The 19,975-nt window shown below is 36.4% G+C and overlaps 2 protein-coding genes and 1 long non-coding RNA gene across 4 annotated transcripts; all 3 read right to left on the bottom strand.

Moving 5' to 3' along the window:
• Positions 1-1,779: 1,779 nt before the first annotated feature.
• On the bottom strand, positions 1,780-4,101 carry LOC114536371. Its single transcript, XM_028557734.1, has 7 exons — positions 3,767-4,101; positions 3,356-3,550; positions 3,089-3,275; positions 2,674-2,925; positions 2,322-2,493; positions 2,102-2,247; positions 1,780-1,985 (listed from the first exon to the last, which is right to left on the bottom strand). Exons 1-7 carry the CDS (start codon positions 3,983-3,985, stop codon positions 1,780-1,782), a joined length of 1,377 nt encoding a protein of 458 aa, XP_028413535.1. The 5' UTR covers positions 3,986-4,101.
• A 97-nt stretch (positions 4,102-4,198) lies between these two features.
• On the bottom strand, positions 4,199-7,745 carry LOC114536370. The gene is made up of 6 exons (XM_028557733.1): positions 7,553-7,745; positions 6,638-6,741; positions 5,300-5,398; positions 4,998-5,145; positions 4,424-4,604; positions 4,199-4,211 (listed from the first exon to the last, which is right to left on the bottom strand). The coding sequence occupies exons 1-6, from the start codon at positions 7,743-7,745 to the stop codon at positions 4,199-4,201; spliced, it is 738 nt and encodes a 245-aa protein (XP_028413534.1).
• Positions 7,746-15,246: 7,501 nt separating this feature from the next.
• Positions 15,247-19,572, bottom strand: LOC114536350. 2 transcript variants are annotated; one of them, XR_003688424.1, is made up of 6 exons: positions 18,148-19,572; positions 17,011-17,550; positions 16,803-16,889; positions 16,306-16,416; positions 15,999-16,201; positions 15,247-15,922 (listed from the first exon to the last, which is right to left on the bottom strand). It is a non-coding gene; the product is annotated as an uncharacterized LOC114536350 (long non-coding RNA). The 2 variants fall into 2 exon arrangements; XR_003688423.1 differs by having other exon boundaries at positions 15,250-15,922; positions 15,999-16,152.
• Between the last annotated feature and the right edge of the window lie 403 nt (positions 19,573-19,975).

The following is a 19,975-nucleotide window of genomic DNA, read 5'->3' as shown; positions in this document are numbered from 1 at the left end:
TTAGTTTTTTGCTTAGATTCTTAATTTCAGAGATACAAGCGCTTAAACATGCAAATTGTGAAAAAAAGTAGCGCACGCCAGGGGGCTGGATCCTAGGAACGTGTTGTATTAAAATACTATAGAAATTATATTGCCATTCGAGTAGACAAGGTAAAAAAACGGCTATTTATTCAAGGAAATACTGTAATGTCAAGCTCAAATTCATTTTCGAGTGTGCATAGCAATCCTTCTGCAAGCATGCCATACGAGATAGAGCACGAACTGCTCGAAAGCGAGTCTGAAGTCGATCGCGAAATTGGTGGTAACTCGGATGATGATAATTCAGACATGGAGGCTTACTTTGACGAACCAATTGCCGACGAAGTTTGGCTAGCAGAATACAATCAAAGACAAGAAGAAGACAATGAGCGAATGAGGGAGTTACAACTTCGTTGGAATGGAACTAAACCCATAACATCATGGTAATTTTTCGCTTTCTATTTGACCACGGATTGGAAATATTGTTTTATAGTAGAGCACGTGTTTGACAGTAGATATCATTTTTTGTTTTGCGGTTTTTTGGTGTAGTTGTGGCAATTGCAGCATTGAACTTGCACAAAACGCAAAGGAATGCTATTGTTGCAAAGAATTTGAAAATTGTGTGCAGTTCCTTGCCGAATTTTCGAAGCAAACGGAGCCACTACGATGCGTCATAGAACATCCCGGTTTTCAAGCAAGTTGCCTGAACAGATGGTCATTGGAGCTTGCTGCTGGTAACTATAAAACCCGTGATGGTCATCGTTATGGCCAAAGTGGTTCAAAGGAAAGGTAAAATCACATACTTTTCTTTATAAATAACATTATATAGCTTTGTAAATAACAAGGGTTTTATGCACTACAGTATATGTTTATTATAAATACAAGCATATGGTTCTGGTCATAGGTCTAACATATTTCATATAATATTAAATCATCATCATAAAATATAATACATTATATATTTGCTATTTAGCTTCCTTCGAGTTGTTGCATACAGGCAGTTTACTCGCATGGTGCATGGTTGGTTAAAAGACAGAAGGATCCCATTGCCATCTTGTGCATATAACATAATCCGCTCAACACACAAACCCCAGGAAGATTCATTTACTGGTTATGACCAATTGGAAACAGATGATGAAAGTCAATAAACATATATACTTTTAATAATATAGAAAATACACAGCCAGGGGCCGGTTGTTCGAAAGGCGTTTAGCTTAAACGGTGGATAAGCCAAAGTTTAAAAATACTCTCATGGATCTTGTGAATGACTGAACTTGCATCTGATGCGTTTAATTTGTACTTTCTACATCAAAATATTTCAGCTTGGTTGTTCATTAAATCGATAATTTTGTTTTCCATTTTGAACTTATCCACCGTTTAATAAGCTAAACGCCTTTCAAACAACCGGCCCCAGGACTCTACCAATATGTACATAATGAATTGCAACATTCTCTAGCTACATAGATATTTTTGTGGATTTGTGGAATATTGCAAAAATGGCCCATTGTCTGTTAATCTTTTTTGTTTCGTGGGCAATTTAACACATTCTTATGGCCTTTCATTGGCTGATTGCACTTTGGGAAATTTCTTGCCTTTGAAGGTGCACTTTTGCCAGTTGCAGTGGTAGGAACTAAAATAATAATAAAATATTTAGATTTGTCAACATTAACCATTATTGCATTACTGGTTTTGCATATAAGTATTTCATACAGTGTACATTTCATACAGTGTACATAGGTACCCTGCTTTGTATGGGCTGTTTCACACACCTGGGTTTGTTGGTGGAATATCCACAAGCTGCATTTTATCCCTTTTCTTTCTCTTTTCAATCGCCTCTTCTCGTGGTTGTTTGTTGAGCATTGTATTCATGGGAGGTGGTGTTTTCTCAATCAATTCATCAATTGCATCCTTCAGTTCTTCTGTTCCAATTGCCTCTAGCATGGTTTCATACATATCATCTACATAATCTATTATCAATTGTTAAATTATAAATCAGTTATCCATACTCAGTGACTGTAGTTGGATTCAGATTGGTGGGGGGGGGAGGAGAGAAGGGAATTATTAAAAAGTAAATTAAACTTACCAAAGTTTTGCTTCACAGAAACTTTTCTGACAACTGCTTCTCCATTCATGAATTTTGGGTAAATCACACTATATTGCTCAATGCCATTCTTTGTTCTTTTTTCCCGGGAAAGATTTTTGTTGAAATGAATAACTGCAATCACATGTCTAAAAATAGAACAACACATTCTGTCAACCCTAACCCTGGGGGAGGTTCATCATCTGTATCTGTCAAGACATACCTGCAAAACATTCCCCTGTAAGAGTAACCAATCATCTTGGGGGAAAATTGATTCAATACAGAATGAAATCCCTCTAGGCAGCTAGTTTGTTCAATAGGGGAAGCTTTCATTATTCCTTTTTTTAATCTTTTATTTGAGAGGGTTGAGCACATTTTCTCATATGCAATGGAATCTGCAAAAAATGACAACTATTATTATCCAAATAGTATATTACTTTGATTGTCAGAGATTGTACCACAAGGTGTTACAGAATATCAGAATATGTGCACAGTTTACTAACATTAATTCTTATCCAATTTACTAACAAATTTACTGACATTAATTGTAATTTCTAGTTTCTCCATTGCAGTACCTTTGTCTAACCACTTGCGTGGCTGAATGATATCTTTATGGCCACATTTGTTGAACACTGGATTGTCCAGATTCTCATGTTTGTTGACCACATGACTTAAAAATGATGAGAATTTTGCCCAAATAACATCACCATTTCCATCATGTGTTGTTTTTGCACTCCAGTACAGGTGGTTTGTGCAAGGTTTTATCCACTCGCTTATTGCTTCGCATCCACTCACTTTTGCAACTTTTGTTAGCACCTTAGTAACTTCTACAGGAAAAATGAATAAAAAGAATTCCCCATTTTAAAAATAATTTTGCATTTATATTGGCATAATTAGGAATGTTGGAGACTACCCTCAACTATTGGAGATTATCCTCAATATACTGCAGTATAACTTATACGGTCAGAGTTGATGACTATTTTAACCTACTTTTCTTGAGATGCCAAATATCAAAGTAATGAGTGATGTTTGACAACTTTTCCCTCATATGTTTTGCAATGGTGGAATGCCTGTCAGAAACAAATGTCTGAATCACCAAACCCAAACCAAGCAGATACTCCATACTTCTGCAAAAACCAGCATATTCCATAGCTGGGCTGCTGCCAACTTCATTTCTCTAGTGAAATAAAGATATGTGTTGCCATTAGCATGGTTGCTACATCAACTGGAAAATGTTGATAAAACACATTACTGTACCTGTACTAAGACAAAATCAATTATGAATGGAATGGTGCAACAAAATACGGTATAGGCACAGTACTTGGCACTGTGACCCATACTGTCATGTCGCCCATCCCCAGCAATCACCAATTCCCCATGTTTTTTCAATTTCTCAACTAATCCAGCTTGGTACCTTTTCCAGTGCAAATAAATTGATGGGAACAATTTTTCCTATAAACAAAAAACATTCATATATTCATATTTGCAGGTAACAATATAAATAACCCTTTGCATCTACAAATAATACACTCAGTTGTGGTTATTAACACTGTTTTCATAACTTCAAACATGTGATTACTACAGTATTCATTCATATAACTGGCATCTAATGTTTCATAAACCATATCTCAGTGAGACATCAAACCAAAATAACAAAATAACACTCACTCGTTGATATTTGAAGAAAGTTGTTAGTGAAACGCATGTCATTCCCATGTGCTGAAGCACTCGGAAAACTTTAGTTGCTGATGTACCGACGACAAGAATTCCAAAACTAAGCAACAAGTTACCAGCTGCAATTTTTGTTCCAGGAAAATTAGGTTGACTAAACCATGTTGTTCTTTTTCCACATCCAGGGTTGACACATATTGTAGTAACCTCAGCCATTGTTCCATGTGCATTTACTTCAACCAGTGTGTTCTCACATTTGCATTCACGGCAGAATTGAAAGAGAGTCAACAACTGTGTGAAAAACACAATAAACTTTGGCTCTGTTCTAAGGTTGTACTCCTTTGCAGGAATCCTGAAATACAATAAGTAAACAACTATTTGGCATGTATTTTGCTGCAAATTTTGGGCATTATACACCATACATTGCTACTACACAGAGTTACTAAAAACAACAGAAAGTAAATGTCAAATTGTCAGCCATATTATTAGTCTCAACTTCACTTTTTAAAAAACACACCGAAAGGTTATGATCATGATAAGACTTTTCAAAACATTGGTGATAACAATACACAGCCATCACCTTGGACATGTAATAATTTACAAACATTTTAAACCCTGCATACTAAAATAATTTTTTAACTTTTGTCTATATACCTTTGTGGAGGCACATTTATATCTTCATCAGTATCTGTATCTGTTGTCTCTGTCTCTGTTTCTATTTCTACATCATCAGATACTTCATCTGAAGGTTCCTCTGCTCCATCCCCAGACACACTACATTCCTCATTGTCACTTTCAACATCATCATCAAGTACTTGGGCATGGCTGCTTTCACCTGTTGTAAATTTATCGAAATACTTTATTTAAATCCAACACTTCAGACTTGCTTGAATTTCTGCAGTAACATTTAACATTTTAAGACACAATACAACTGTCATCCATTTGCAATTGATGTATGACACACATGCTGACACAGCCTAAATTCCTATTCATGATCGAGCTAACATATGGAAAAATTTTAAATTTAACATGCCTACATGAATTTATTCAAATACATATGCCTGGATTAGAATCACATACATCCAGTTGTATCATGAAGGTGGGTCTTTTCAATTAGCAGGGAAAAAGGAAATATATTTTATTACACACAAGTATATTATATTACCATAGATAATAAAATAAATTTATTTTAATATCTATATTACATAATAGTGATTAGACTGCTCACCTGTTACACTTCTAAGTGCACGTAATTCTTCTCTAACAGCACTTAGTTTCTGTTTTGATGTTTGCCAGCAACTGCGGATTCTTTTGTTTTCCTTTTTCAGGAGTTCACAGCTACTGCAATTCTGGCTATGCTCCAATTCTTCAGCTGGCTGCAATAAATTAATGACCAATAACTCAGCAAAATTCATACAATAAGGTCCTATTACAGTCTAATAGCACCTTATTTAAGCATCTCTAATTAATTTCCTGTCACAGTGCTGGAGTTACTGAAATTTGATACAAATGACACTTTGACAGACTTACTATCGTTTCTTGTTCCATGGGGCCTGGTTCATCAGATAAAATATCTGACGAAGTTGTGGGTGCTTCCTCTTCGTCTAACTTCGATGGTTTACTGATAGCCTATCCAAATTAATGTTGATTACTGTAAATTAAATTTAGTTCGACAATATGTACGCCATATATACCAATACTACCAATAGCAATGCTATAGAAAACTATGTCTATGTAGAAACTTGGCATTTCACTTTATACCAGCCAATATAGACAGCCTTTATACCAGCCAATATAAATGCAGAATAATGCGCACATAACTTAATTATTCAAAGTTACGCTTGAAATACTAAATAGCTAAAAAGCGCTGAGAATATTAAAAATGTAATACCAAATATCAGCTTACCCTTTGCTTTGCGCGTTTCGTCCGCTCACTGTCTTCTGTACCGATTAATTTTGTATCTATCGTAGGATACACACAAATTCCGTGCTCATCCCGTTTTAGTCTGGGAGTCTTGTATTTCTTCACCACATCTGAACCAAACTGAAAGCAGTCTTCAGTAAAATGTTGTGAGCACACAACTGACGAAGGTGTTGGCGTCCATTTGTCTCGCTTCCGACGAACAAAGTTGATCCATTTTGCCCTTCGTTTAGCTGCAATTGGCGCGTTTTCACCCCAGAACGGTATCTCGTATATAGAGATACCATTGCTTGTATCTGCTGTGTTAGAACAGCCGTAAACAACACATCGCCTAGGCATTTTTTTTTAGAATTGTTGAAGATAGCCGTAGTCTTCAATACAAAAGCCCAGTTGTTGTTAAAGATGAGTTCCTAGTATCCAGGCCCTTCGCTGATATTTTGGTCGCGCTACTTTTTTTTCAAAAACGGCCAAATTTGCATGTTTGAGCGCTTGTATCTCTGAAATTAAGAATCTAAGCAAAAAACTAATGTAGAACTTAATAACTAATTTTTTATGCTCTATCAGAATCACCAAAAACCCATTTTGGGTTTATACGCACTTTAAATTTTCTGCAAGATAGTCAAAAGTTTTGTTTAAATCTGGATGTGTGTCCTCGCATCCTTGGTCCTGATCATGTCGTTCAACATTTTGTGTCACAGGTGCTATTGTATCAAAAGCATCATCACATTCGTCAAAATATGTCCAATTTCATTTAAATCTTCACTACAAACAGCATAATGCTCCATTTGTTTATTTATTTCATCATATCAAGCTAAATAGTGCTCTTCAAAAGAATAATTTCTCAACAAATCGGTTTGCTCATTTCGCCAAGGAGTAAATAGCATAATTAACTCCCGATAATGTTTTTCAGGTTGTGCCTCTTTATTAAACCAGACACTTCGGATTACTCTAGATCGAGATCTTTTCTTTACATTTTTACTTCCAGAAGCTTTTACCATCTGAAGATTTTCGCCATTTGCTAATTCATCGTCATTATCTTCATCATCATTTTCTAATGGAAGTTTATCAACATCAGACTTGTTTGTTTTTCTATATGTCTGTTGACCACATCTTTATCAACACCAAACACAGGTGCATTTTCAAGCCATATCAACATATGAATACGAGGTGACCCTCGGTGTTGGTACTCAACTCTATAAAACTAATCTTTAATTTTGCCTAATGGGGCAAGTTTGCTCATTAAGACATCTTTTAAGAAAGTATTGAACTGAAAATCAAAATGTCTTGCACAGGTTACTGGGTCACTTTGAATCAGTCGACACCTTTCCTCCCAAGTAAGATTATTTAATTCTTCATCACTAAATTCCTTGTGATCAATAAGTTTACTGAGAATTCTTAATAAGTGATTCCATTTTGTGGAAAACTGCAAAATAATGATGCTGGTCCTAACTGGCAAATCATAGCAAACAAGTCCTTTTTGGCTCGTTCAAAATAAGACGGTGAACCCCTGAGAGTTTTCATAAATCTGAAACCATCATCATGGTTTATTAAACTTTTTAAACCTTCTGTAGTTTTTAGGTCTCCAGCAGTAAGTGTTCTGTTACCTATTTTGTTTTTTTGGAGAGCAACCTGTGACTGACCAATCAAAAATTTCATTTGTAATTTTTTAGCTTTGAAGAATATATTTTCAACACACATGGCAGCTCGTCGATCAGATCTTCTTAACTCAGATTTACATATGTCACTATAGTAAACACTTCTTAACCTTTGTTTACCATCTGGTCTTTTTTGTCCAAGAAATATTCCTGGATATGCCATTTCTTCAGAATACTAATCTCTAAATATACGCAATGGTCTATTACCTTCACCAGGTGCAACATTATAAATTTCCTGTCTTTCACTATCACTGACAAAATCTGGTGGAGTCAACATACTGTCGGTTACTCCAGCCGGTGTCTCAGCTTCACCTTCAGTCCATTCATCTTCTGAAGAGTTGGGTGTTGTTAAATCATCTGCATCATTTGATGTTTCAATACTATCAGATGTATCATCCATTGACTCTTGTAAACTTCTCAACCAATTCTCATTGATAATGATGCCTTGATCTTCATACAAAGGACTTGTGTTAATCAACCATGCAGCTGCTTGCATTACTTTGTGAGGTCTTATATTCATTGAAAGCGCAGAACTTTTGTATTGTAATCTTCGTTTAAGTTGAACTTTAATAGAACCTGTCTCATCTGATAATCTAGGAAGCACATTTACTGTGCTGTTTACATCTGCTGGAACATTGACAACATTACCAGTAATCTTGATCAAGATTACTGAAATACTAGTCGAGGAGCAATAAGTCGACATTCTAGTTCATTCAGATCAAAGAAAGATGGTTTTTCTGGAAATTTCATGCCATTGGCAATTGCACAAGGGGGAACCTTCCCTTTCATTAAGTAATTGTTACAGGTGTTGACAAACCCACTCAATGTTATCACACTTTTTATATTTTGAAGATACTTGATTATATCAGGACTGACCATTTTTACTCTGTCTGCAGGGGAGACAGAATGTTTATACCATAATTGATCACAGCAAGTGCAAACATACAAAGGTCCTCTAGATACAGAATTATGAAACTTTTTAACAAGTGCAAATGTATCAATATTTTCACTGGGCAAGTAATTTACAGCATCTGTAACAATTCTCACTGAATGTGATTTGTTACCTTTTGTCTCGTACTGCTTTGCAGAGTTATTTTTTTTTCTACAAGCTCTTTTTCGTTCATTATTTTTTGCAAGTCTAGCTTCCTTTTGCTGAATGGTCTCATTATTAAATTTTTTATTTTATTAAAAGTAATGTCCCTTCAAGTCAGCAAGCAGTCAGCAGTGTTATTTTGTTTGAATGTGGCAGCAGTTGCGGCTGTTAATTGTTTTATATACCCGCACAATGGCTGGGTTCAAATTTCAATACCCGCACAATGGCTGGGTTCAATTTCAATACCCGCACAATGGCTGGGTTCAATTTCAATACCTGCACAATGGCTAGGTTCACTTTGGTATGTGGCCTTTCACGTAAATAGTACCCTGGTCTATGATGACGACCAGTGCAAGCAACAATGGCTCCGTTTTTTTTGAGTTTTTCGATACGTGCACTCTGACACATGGAGCGCCTGACAAGATGATGTCAAGTGAAGGCAAGATTGCCCCGTATAAAATGAAATGTACGCTTGTAAAATCTGATTGTAGTCGAAATTGCTCGACCACAGTAGATAAATAAGCGATTAAAATAACAAAAACCCACAAAAAAGCAATACAGCTTACCTTAACTTTGTTAAAACGAAACAACGCAGTCAACCCCTCCACAAAATCACAGTGGAAACTCGAAATCTTTAATCTTGGCAAAATAACAACTTATGATATTTTCCGAACTAGTTGCGATATTTTCCGGAAGTCATAAAGAATGGTATTATTGTCATTTGTTCGTTTATCAGACAATCGCCGAAGATCTGGACATTTATTTATTTCGTGCTAAGTCATTTTTAAACTCTCACATAGTGGTTAGCCGCGCATGCGCAGCGGTAACCCACAAAAACCAACAAAACCTGTACCTTTACTTCACACTGATTTTGCTCTGTGCTATTTATAAACCGTTGGCACACTGTCAACACCGCGTGATATGGAAATACACAGACCGCGTTGTATGGAAAATATTACTATAAATATTACTGAGAAATTATACTACAAAGAACACCAATTAATTGACGGTAAATACCAAAGAAAGATTAAAAATACGATGGTCAAAACCAGTACCTTTAGTTTAGAGTAGTTTTGCTCTGTGCTACAGTAGGAAGACAACAGAGAACGAGTCAACTGCAACACCACTTGATAGAATACCTGACATACATATAACAAAAACCAATTAATCGACGGAAAATAACAAAGAAACAACAAAATAAATACAATGGTAACTATAAATCAGCAAAAGAACAAAAAATTACCTTTACAAAAATCTTTCAAAACCAAAGAAGAAAAAAAAAGCTTAACATGAGAAATTTACTACACACACTCTTAAAGGATGTCACAAAAAAAACAAAGATCGCATGCTGGATTGCATAAGGTGTTAGTTACAACACCTGTGCTTCCATGTGAATAATAATAGAACGTCCAAATTCGAAATATACGCAATATGGATATGGGACCTGATTTTCAAAATATTTATCATTATATGTCTTCCTAACGCTCAGAAGAACTACGAAACTTCGAAATTTTGCTGAACAGTGAATTAAATCATATCTTTGTAAGACTATATTTGGAAACACCAGGGAAAATAGCCATTTGCGCATCTCTGATCGCCTTTATTTGGAAACACTAGGGAAAATTAGCTATCTGCGGTTTTTCCGATCGAGCATGACAACAATGCACTACGCTAGAATGTTTTGAGATAAAAATCCCCATCTACGCAAATTAGAATCTGCTGCGTCGCTCGCTTCAGGCTCGCTCGCTTCTGCAGCAACAAGAGTATACTTGTACACATCCTTGAAAAAGACTGTGTTGCAGTGGAGGTACAATACCACAAGCCTTATCATCAGGCTTATACAAAATGCCTTAAAATAAATCTAAAAAATATCGACAAAATGGGTCTAACCTTGTATGAAAAAGCATTTGCAGAATTTTGTATTACATTTGTTCAAAATAGAATCATGAAAAACATCGAAATCCTGCTACTTGTTGAAGAGGTTCATCAGCTGTGCAGAATAAGAATACCATTGAAAAATTGAAACACGAAGAAAACCCATCTTCTTCCCACTATCTGATGGGCAATTTTGCTTATATTAACAGGCATCTTATCATGTTAAACTTCTCCATGCACTCTCTACCATCCCATTTTGGTGTGGGGAGTAAGGAGCACTAGCCTCATGCCTAATAGAATTCTTAGGCAACTAGGATTTAAAGAACTGACTTCTAAATTCAGTTCCATTGTTGCTCCTAATTAGTTTAATCTTATCAAAAGAAGCAATATTAGCTTAGAAATTTTTGGTTGCCTCAGCAGTATTGCTTTTTTGCTTTAAAAAATACACCATGATAATACCTGTTTAACTGTCTAATTTACGTCCACATATCTGGCTGTGGACAAATCAACCCCCCACAGAGAAACCAACCATGCCATCATGGTTATTATATTGTAAATAGAAAACGTGTTGCCCTGCCAATAGATTGCTTCAACTGTTTATCACTATTGCGAGGAAATGAATGATATCACAGGAGGAAGTGGTGATGACCTTGCACAACAAATGGTATCAGTTGTCAAAGACAAATTGGATTTTAAGGTGGAGGACATGCATTACATACGAGGTGCGATATATATTAAAGTGACTGATGGAATTTTCCCAAAAATCTAGCATACCTGTAAGCGTGCGATACAAATTCCAGTCAACACAATCTTTTGTATACTTTAAGCATATTACAGTAAAATTGTTTTACTATGTATGTTGGCCTTCTTACTGACAATGTTTTTTATTATTTAGCTATCCATGCAGATGGACAGTACCAGGCAAACACATTCCTTGAAGCCTTGTATGAAAAAATGGGGAAAAATGAACATCCACCAGATCCCCATTTTCTCACAACATGGGATGCATCACACTGGATAGACCTTGTGATGGAGAAATTGAGAGAGGATGATGCAACATCCACCTACTTGAAGCGGATTATCAAGCGATCTAACAGATTCCACACCATGTTTGGACATGAACGAGGTCATGCAGAGTATAAAAGTTTAGCTACTTCACTAAAGCTCTGGAAACTGTCATGTTCGCGACAACACGTTTTTCAGTTCGTCATATGAGCAATGGCATAAGATATATGTTAGTTACAAAGCTTTGATGGAAGTCTTCATAAAATATCGGGAAAATCAAGACGAGGAGAAGGAAGAAACCAAGTACCAGGTACAGTACAATATCACAAACAACAAGTGTAGTATCACAACATAGTACAAGTATGATATTTACTGCACTACTTTCTCTAACTTTGGAAGCTCACAATATCTATATGTGATATCTATTATAGGTATGTGGACAAGACTATGCCATTGATCTTTGTGGTGTATTGGATGTTCTACATCCTGTGGTTTTATTGATGCTTAGAGGACAGGCTGTAAATTTACCACCTTGGAAAATCGTGATGTGGGTTTCCCGCTTGTTGGAAATGCTCAAGAAGATCAAAGCAGCTCTTCAAGCAGTACAATTAGGTGAAACTCCAGATTGCAAGATGTTGCCGAAATTGGCGAAGCATTGGGAAGATTTAACGAGAGTTAATTATGATGATGATAATAATGAAGATGATGATTATAATATGTTCCAGGTAATGTCAGTTTTCATTATTGCATTCATGGATAACTTGTACATCTATCGGCAGATGCCAAGAGAACCACAGACACTTGTGTGGAAATGGAAGTGGAAATCATAGGTAAATTTAGATTAACTGTGACGTACATACTGTTTATGTTAGGGTATTCCTGTCTTGCCTGGTTGGGTTGTCGTAAATGAGACAACAGAGATGAGAAATGGCAAGCGAAATACAACATACACCTGGGATCTCCGGTCTCCACATGACTGCATCACAGACCTTGTTGTTCTGTGCAAGAATCTCTGTGTTGGTTTAGAAGCTCAATATAAGAATATTGTGCCATCGTCAGTAAAGAAACTTGCCAAAGTGTTAAATGTTGAGGAAATTGTAACATAGCTGTGCATGTTCAAAATTGAAGAAGGGAAGTTGCCAATCACATGTGAAGATCGAATTAAATGAATAACAAGTGATAGTGACGAGTTTCATGATTTCTACCAACATGTTTGCTCTTTGCCACAGGTACAAAAGCCCTTGCTAACGAAAATCAGGAGTTGGATCTTTTGCCAAGAGATATCCACACAGTGTTGAAAAAGCTTGAGAATACATTGCAAAAGATACTTTGGATGGGATTGGGCAGCTGTGTAGAGGAGCTTTTTGTTGATTGTCAGGGTGACGTTGTAGCAGAGTTCCGAAACAGCAGGATGGTCATGTTGACAGAAGTAGCGTTGAAAGTAGAGTCGTTGGATAAGTGGTTTCAGATCAGCTTTGAATCAGGTGTTGTGGTGGAAGCACAATTAGTAAAAGAAAGTTTAATTGAAGCTTTTTACGTAACTTCTTGTGTTTACGAAAGCCTTGGGACCGAGATTTGCATTGCGCTGGATGTTGCATTGTCTTCTGGAGGTTGTAAGGCAGTTGTAGAGGGCTTCTATAGCTTGGTTAAGGTGCACAAGAAGGTTGAAGGACAGGAAAACGATCATATGAGTATGATGTGACAGTGTTACACCAAAACAATGGTCAATGTAGAGTTCGGCATGTTTGTCATTTATATTATTGACTTGTTGACGATTAAACACTGTATATATGAGATTACATTTATTTTATTTTTAAATTACATTAAGTAGTACTATACTAGAAATACATGCATGCAGTAACCCCTTGCCGGTTCTTAATGCGATAACATAATTTCCAAAAATGGGTAAAAAATAAATTTAATTCAAAAAATATATAAATAATATAAATGCAAACTATGTAACAAATTTACAATACAAAATTTACAGAATAATAAAAATAACAATTTACATATTAATTTATATTTATATTTATATTTTAATCAATAACAATAGCCCTGTTTACATTACAGTCAATTTATCGGCACTGCACGGCTAGAATTGGTACCTGTGCCCAATTTTATTAGTGTTCAGGCTACGAAAGCAAAGGCCGAGCACAAATGAAATGGGCACCCATTTTAGCCGTGCCGTGCCATTAATAGCAACCTTAAGCATGTAGGACGCGAACACGACGACAACGGCTATCAATACAATGGGTCATTGAAAAAAAATGAATAATTAAAGACCCATGATGGGTTTTAGAAGTCGTCTTCGTTCTGTTTACAATGGGAAAACATGGTTTTTTACGTCTTGTTTAGAACGGGTGGATTTCAGGACCCAGGGGGCCCTACCTCGAATTAGGCTCTATAGAATTATCCTTTAAACACAATATTCTTAATGCCTTATACTCACTAAATCTGTACAATTAATAATATACAACAACAACTTTGCTATAGAATTTATTTAAAGGAGAATTTCAACCGCGTCGTCGTTGTGTTGCCGTCCAACATGCTTAAGGTCCCTAATAAATTGAGTGTAGTGTAAACGAGACTAATATAACATGAGAACAACAAGAGGCTACGAACAAAGGAGACTTTTGCCTGATTGGTTGATTTTACCGCTCTTTTGCGCACGCGCATTCATTATTTTTTTTCGAAGTGATCGGAGCCGGGAAGCAAATCAAGGAGCGAAGCTCAAAAGTTTTTGGCGAAAATCTCTTATAACTTTATTGTGTAAATAGCTAATGAGGCGAAATAAAGAAATCGGTTTTCTTCAAGCAAGTGTAGTTATTTTTATATTGTTTTTCCTCTGTTATGTGGACGCGATGCGCTGCGATCGGTCTTTTTACTTTTTATCAAAACGAAGTCTTGGTGACATTGGCAGTTATTTTTCAAGCTTGGGCTTTAACTTTTTAAAATACACCAATCAGGTAAACAGCTTGACTTTTGCTTACTTTTGCTGCAAAGGCAGGAATATATGGCCAAGTCCCGTTTCGTTTCGTGTAGCTTTCTTGAAAGTTGCTCGGCATTTAATATTGTTCAATAAGTTTAGAATGCGTTCCAAGATACCATGCCATGTTTGTAAAAAAAATTCTTGTCCATCTGGTTTTGTTTTTAAAAGTAGTTAGAGTAAATGTGTTTGTAAAAGTTGTTCAAAAACGCTTTGAAAAAGTGTCAGCTTTTCGGGAAGCATCCGGCTCAGCTGTTGAAAGCACGGCAAAACAACAGCCCGACGAGCCCGTTGTTATAAACTTGGAAGGTACGTTTAGATTTTTCCAAAACACTGTAGCCAACTATCTGTTCCTCCCAATGGAGATTCAAGGTATATAATATTCAATATTTTAGCTGGCGAAAAAAATCTGCCCTCGCACCTTTCTGTAACAGATCAGTAAAAGGAATGCTTCTTTTATCAATTTTATTGAACTTAGACACTCAATTGTTTGATTGTTCCAGCCCCTAATGGAATTTATATGACTATGTGGAAAACTACATATTTCCATTAGTTTTATAATATGTAAAATGAAAATGTACTTTTTAAAAACAAACATTGCAGTAAAATTGGGAATGAAAAGGGAAGGCATGGGGGTGTGTACTAATACTACTAATACTTTATTGCTGGGTACCTGTCCTTGCAAAATTTGCTCAAATGAAGTACCTTTTAATTGTTCTTTATTATACCAATGGTTCCAACACATTTGAATACACTGCAAATTTTATCTGAATGTAGGGTGGATAAGACTGAAAACATTGACCACTAAGTCTTCTAATGTTTTGTGTCCTCTCAGACTTCCCATACTGGGTCACCAGATGAATGTTTACCCTCAAGAGATATAGAGCACCCTCCCTTCCCACAGGCTAACACAAAAAATAAATTCACTGCAGAACATTATTGAGTTTTAGGTTAATTTACAACGTAAAAAAATGGTCCACATACATTTCATTGTCTAATACTATTTTATCTCTTCCAGGTGCTCAGGTAGTTAAAGAGGTTATACGCCTTCAGAATGCATACTACAAAAATTTTAAAACTGCACAAAATCTTCCCACATACAATCCGGATGCATTTCAAGAATTTTGTGCTAGGGCAGGAGCACACAACATATTTCAGCTACTGTTGTCATGCATGACTAGTTCACGGCACACAAAGCAGAGAAAAAGCCTGAATGAGAAACGTTGTGTATCTTTAGTATTGCAGCTTTGTTTTGGTCTGTCACAAAAGTGTGACTTTTTTCAAGTTGATAATGGCATTTTGTTAAAATTTTCGCACTGCACTAATGATGGCATAGACACACAGAGGACAATAGGTACAGCATGCTGCAGCAGAACTATAGATAGGGCTTTGTCACATTATGCATTATCTAATGAATTGAGTGTCAATGAGGCTATCAACACAGCAATTCAGAAAAAACAACTTTTACTGCTAATGATTGATGACTACACCACCATACACACAAGTCGGAGACCTACAAATCTACAAACCAGTACTGCTAATAACATGTGTACCATAATTGTTAAGATATTCCCAAGTCTTAGTGCCATACAAATGAGAAAACCAGAGGAAGTCCACCCTAAAACAGGCATTGACATAAATCAGCTAATAGATACTATTTGCTCCAATGATAGTGTTAGTACTCTGGGCAATACCTATGCTTCCTGTATGCCTGAGATCACAGCTGAGTTTTTTTATCCACTTATGGAGCGTGAACGCCTTGAGGCACATGATTACTGTGCATCAGCTGATGTACGACATCTACGGAAGTTTGACAATGTGCATCTGATTGATTTTCTTAAACTGCCTCTTAAAAGCAAAGCAAACTATCAGACTGCTTTAGATGTTGTCTTCAATTCTAAATTGAAGGAGTATTGTTCTCAATTTGTTGTTTTACTGCCAGGTGATTACCCTAGTCAGTTTCATCCACGAAAGATCATATATGAATTGCTGATGAAGTACCTAAACAACAATGCGGCTGTTTCTCCTCTGCTATCCATCATCCCAATGATTGGGCCACTCCACATTGATTTAAATTCAGATGAGGACTTGGTTCTTAATTATATCCCACTGCTGAAACAAATATATGAAACTGTTTTTAAAGGCAAAAAACTAGCTGAGCACCCCAAACCATGGCGCATGCAATTCATACTAGAAATTGTGTATGGAGGGTGGTTAGGCGAATGGTCAAGATGAAATTCAGGAGGTGTAAGGATATCCAGTATGGTACATTGCTAAACTTTTTAGACAACTACTGCCCACTTATTCTAACATCCTATAATGTACTATTTAAGACAAACAAGTTTTATGCATATTATGCTTCAATTGTTCGTATTTGGATAATGATGTACTCATTTCGTAGGCACCACTATAACAAAGTACTGCTTATATGGCTTTCGTTTATCAGATTTTGGCAGAGCAATGAGCACACACAAGAAATATTTAATATCTTTGCTAACCATCTTAACATCATAGATGAGTCAACAGTTGAATATGTCCACTCAGTCATCAGGAGGCACACAACTGATTCAGCAACAGATGAACAACTGAAAGAGACAATAAAAGCAGTGTTTGGTACTAGCATGAGGCAACGCAATTTTAGAGAAGTATTCACACCACCTAAGAATTACGTATTTAGTAGAATAGAGCTAAAGTTTTTGCACTCACAAGTTGCACGTGTTCTTGTTGATATGTTTACCAGGATAGCTAATAATCCTAATGAGGCTCAACATCTTCCCAGAAAGAAGGGTCAGAGGAAAGATTTAAATAACTACATCATGCCATCTCTTTTTGCTGAAAAGGTTGTGAAGAGTTATTTCCTTCCCCTTGGGTTTCAATGTCACCAGAGACCAGATGTTGACAGGAGATGCGACTCTCTGTCTTGTACCTTGACTGGAGAACAACCTTGGCACATATTTGAAGGGTGCTGGCATTCTTTTCATGATGAATGTCTGGCTGGGCGTTCTTTCTGCTACATATGTCAAGTCCACCTAACAGATGTAGTGACCAGCCTGGCAACCTCCGCAAACTCAGCCCTACTGCATGATCAGGATGACGACACTGAAAACTTTGAAGAACAAACAAGTGGCAAAATTAATGAAGATGATGACACTTTTGATGAAATGGATCTTGTTCCTAACACCAACTTTGATGATGTTGTGAATGAACTGAATGAACAAGTTGTCCAACTCCATCCAGAGTCTCCATCTGGAAGCAAAGGAAGAGAACCACCAAAAGTAAAGATAAGTATCAGAAAACCTCCCCACTGCTCAAAATGTTTCCATGCTAAACTTGGACATAGTCGGATAAATGCATCCCAAAGTAAATGCTCGCTTTGCCCTGCTGGATTATGTTGTGAATTACCTTTAACACCATGTAATTGTGCCTGGCATACATCAAATAGAAACTCAGATTTGTAAAGTGTGCAATTCTATGCAATATTAAAATCATTATCCAATAAATTGTCAACATATTGATTTTTTCTAACTTGTAAGGTTTCTCACGGTTTAGACGAATTTAAATATAAAGAAGTGCAGATCTAAATTTTGCATACAATTGCACATTATTTGGGTTGTTTGTTATAGAATATTATAAACCTGGATATAATCATTGTTGTAAAGTAGAAAAGACCTAACATAGTTTGTAAAAATAAACAGGCATGACTACAATCTGGATTAAGATTCGATCATTAGGAAAGGAAAAATAAGGCCAAAAGACTTCAAACAATGCAAAGTGAAAAATGCAAAGTGTTTTAAAATTAATTCGCGCAAAACTTTTTACAACAGATAATAATCACTGACTGACCTCTTTGTGGCCATGCCTTCCCTTTGTATTGTTTGCCTTGTTCGAGTTCCGCCGATGGCTACTGAAACTAGCCCGGTAAGAGGTTCATCTGAACATAGCCAACAATACTTTGTATGTAGTTGTAGTGAACGAGGAAACGACAATAAACACAACAATCCTCAAAGATTCGTTTGTTTACACTCCATTACGCACGCACGCAAACGCCAATGAAATGTACATCTTGACCTTCCCACAAAACTCTTTCCATTCGAAACATTCCAGACACCTACGACGAAGGGTCGGTGAAAAACTACCGAATTTTTGAACTTGAAACAGCCTAAAAACAGGACGAAATAGCACGGGACTTTACAGTAATAAACAAACTATTGCTACATAAAGGTGTGTCTCGTCACACTTGTTTGTTTGCTTGTTTTACACATTTTCGGAAAGACTATTTTATTTCATTGCATAATTCCCATTGCACATTGATTACTCTCAAATAAATTGCACTAGAAATTTCTTTTTTGCATCAAGTAAAGGAATTATGAAAGCAGAATCCGAAGGCCTAAGAACAAAACTTGTAACAAACAAAAATCCAGGTTTAAAACACTACAGAAAGTGCCGTTTAAAGCGTCGAAAAATCCCGCTTCTTGTTACATTGTACATTTGTGCAAATGGTCATGAATCATACTAAATATTTAATTATATCATTACAAACAAGCCAGTAGCAGAAAATACAACTGATATCAACCGAAAAATAGGTTAAAGCTTTTGTTCTGAAATGGATTTCGTGTCACACGCGCTAGAAACATTATTCAGCGCTTTTAAACTTGCGCTGTCATTTTGCAAATACAACTACCAACGAAAATTTGTCAAAAATATAATCGGGTATAAAAATCAATCAAAGGCAGTACTGTGCAAAAGGAAATGAGAAATACTTATCTTTTACAGCGATGTTCCAGGGCCATGTTTAAAAATTTTCTAAGACTCATACTTCTTCACACGATGCGATGAACGGCCGTTGCGAGCACATAACAACGCTCGAAAATAATCTAACAACGACCACATTGTAAACATCCATAATTTGACAACGCTTCAACTTTTAAGCTTTAATTTTTTTTCATACAGTCCCCCACAGACTTGTTTCACAAGATCATGTGGCGGACAAGGGTGTAACAGATCATCGATCGTTGCTATTTACAACTAAACATGCCAGTGTTTAGAAAGAATACAACAGGAATATTCTCACGATCGCCATCCAACGCACGATTGAACGTATTTAACAAAGCATCGCCTCGAGTTCATATCAAATCAATTGACACGAAAGATAAATGTGAACAGTAACACAACAAAGCTAAAAATTTGCATTTTAGTAACAGATTGTCGCATTAATTCTCGTAAAAGTTGATGCTTTTGCACCCTGACACCTGTTTGCCACTCGTTCCTCGCCGCGTGCAAATTTACGCGCAAAAAGCCTGAAACCGACAAAAACAATCAACCAATCAGGCAAAAGTCGCCTTTGTTGAGGCTACGTTGACATACAGTGATTTATGAGCAGCTAGTTGAAAACAATATTGTCTCGTCTTTAATGTACTGATAGCTCATTGTTTTTTAAATGTTATTCAACATTTGTATACTGGGCAAGATGTTCAACAGGGAGATTTAAATTAAACTGTATGTCAACGTAGCCTAATCTGCACATTTGAGAAGTTCAAGCATTAAACTTCTCAAACGTGCAGTTTGTGAATTTCATAACCGGCTTCGCCAGTGTTTTGTGTGCCCCCTAGAACTGCAGGATAATCAGTCGGTCACCAGCTGGAGAAAGAAATAGCCTAAAACATTATTGTCA

The sequence above is a fragment of the Dendronephthya gigantea genome, unplaced genomic scaffold, assembly GCF_004324835.1.
Source record: "Dendronephthya gigantea isolate DGI-Jeju-01 unplaced genomic scaffold, DenGig_1.0 000134F, whole genome shotgun sequence".
Lineage (NCBI taxonomy): Eukaryota > Metazoa > Cnidaria > Anthozoa > Malacalcyonacea > Nephtheidae > Dendronephthya > Dendronephthya gigantea.
Note: the sequence above shows the minus strand (reverse complement) of the source record. Positions and strands in the feature narration are given on the sequence as shown.

Coding starts and splice junctions, on each gene's coding strand:
- LOC114536371 (XM_028557734.1), bottom strand. CDS start 3,985: ATGGCTGAGGTTACTACAATATGTGTCAACCCTGGATGTGGAAAAAGA. Junction 3,551..3,766: donor CTTTCTTCAAATATCAACGA/GTGAGTGTTATT, acceptor TTTTGTTTATAG/GAAAAATTGTTCCCATCAAT. Junction 2,494..2,673: donor ACGCAAGTGGTTAGACAAAG/GTACTGCAATGG, acceptor CATTTTTTGCAG/ATTCCATTGCATATGAGAAA.
- LOC114536370 (XM_028557733.1), bottom strand. CDS start 7,745: ATGGATGATACATCTGATAGTATTGAAACATCAAATGATGCAGATGAT. Junction 5,146..5,299: donor CCATGGAACAAGAAACGATA/GTAAGTCTGTCA, acceptor AATTTATTGCAG/CCAGCTGAAGAATTGGAGCA. Junction 4,605..4,997: donor TGCACTTAGAAGTGTAACAG/GTGAGCAGTCTA, acceptor AATTTACAACAG/GTGAAAGCAGCCATGCCCAA.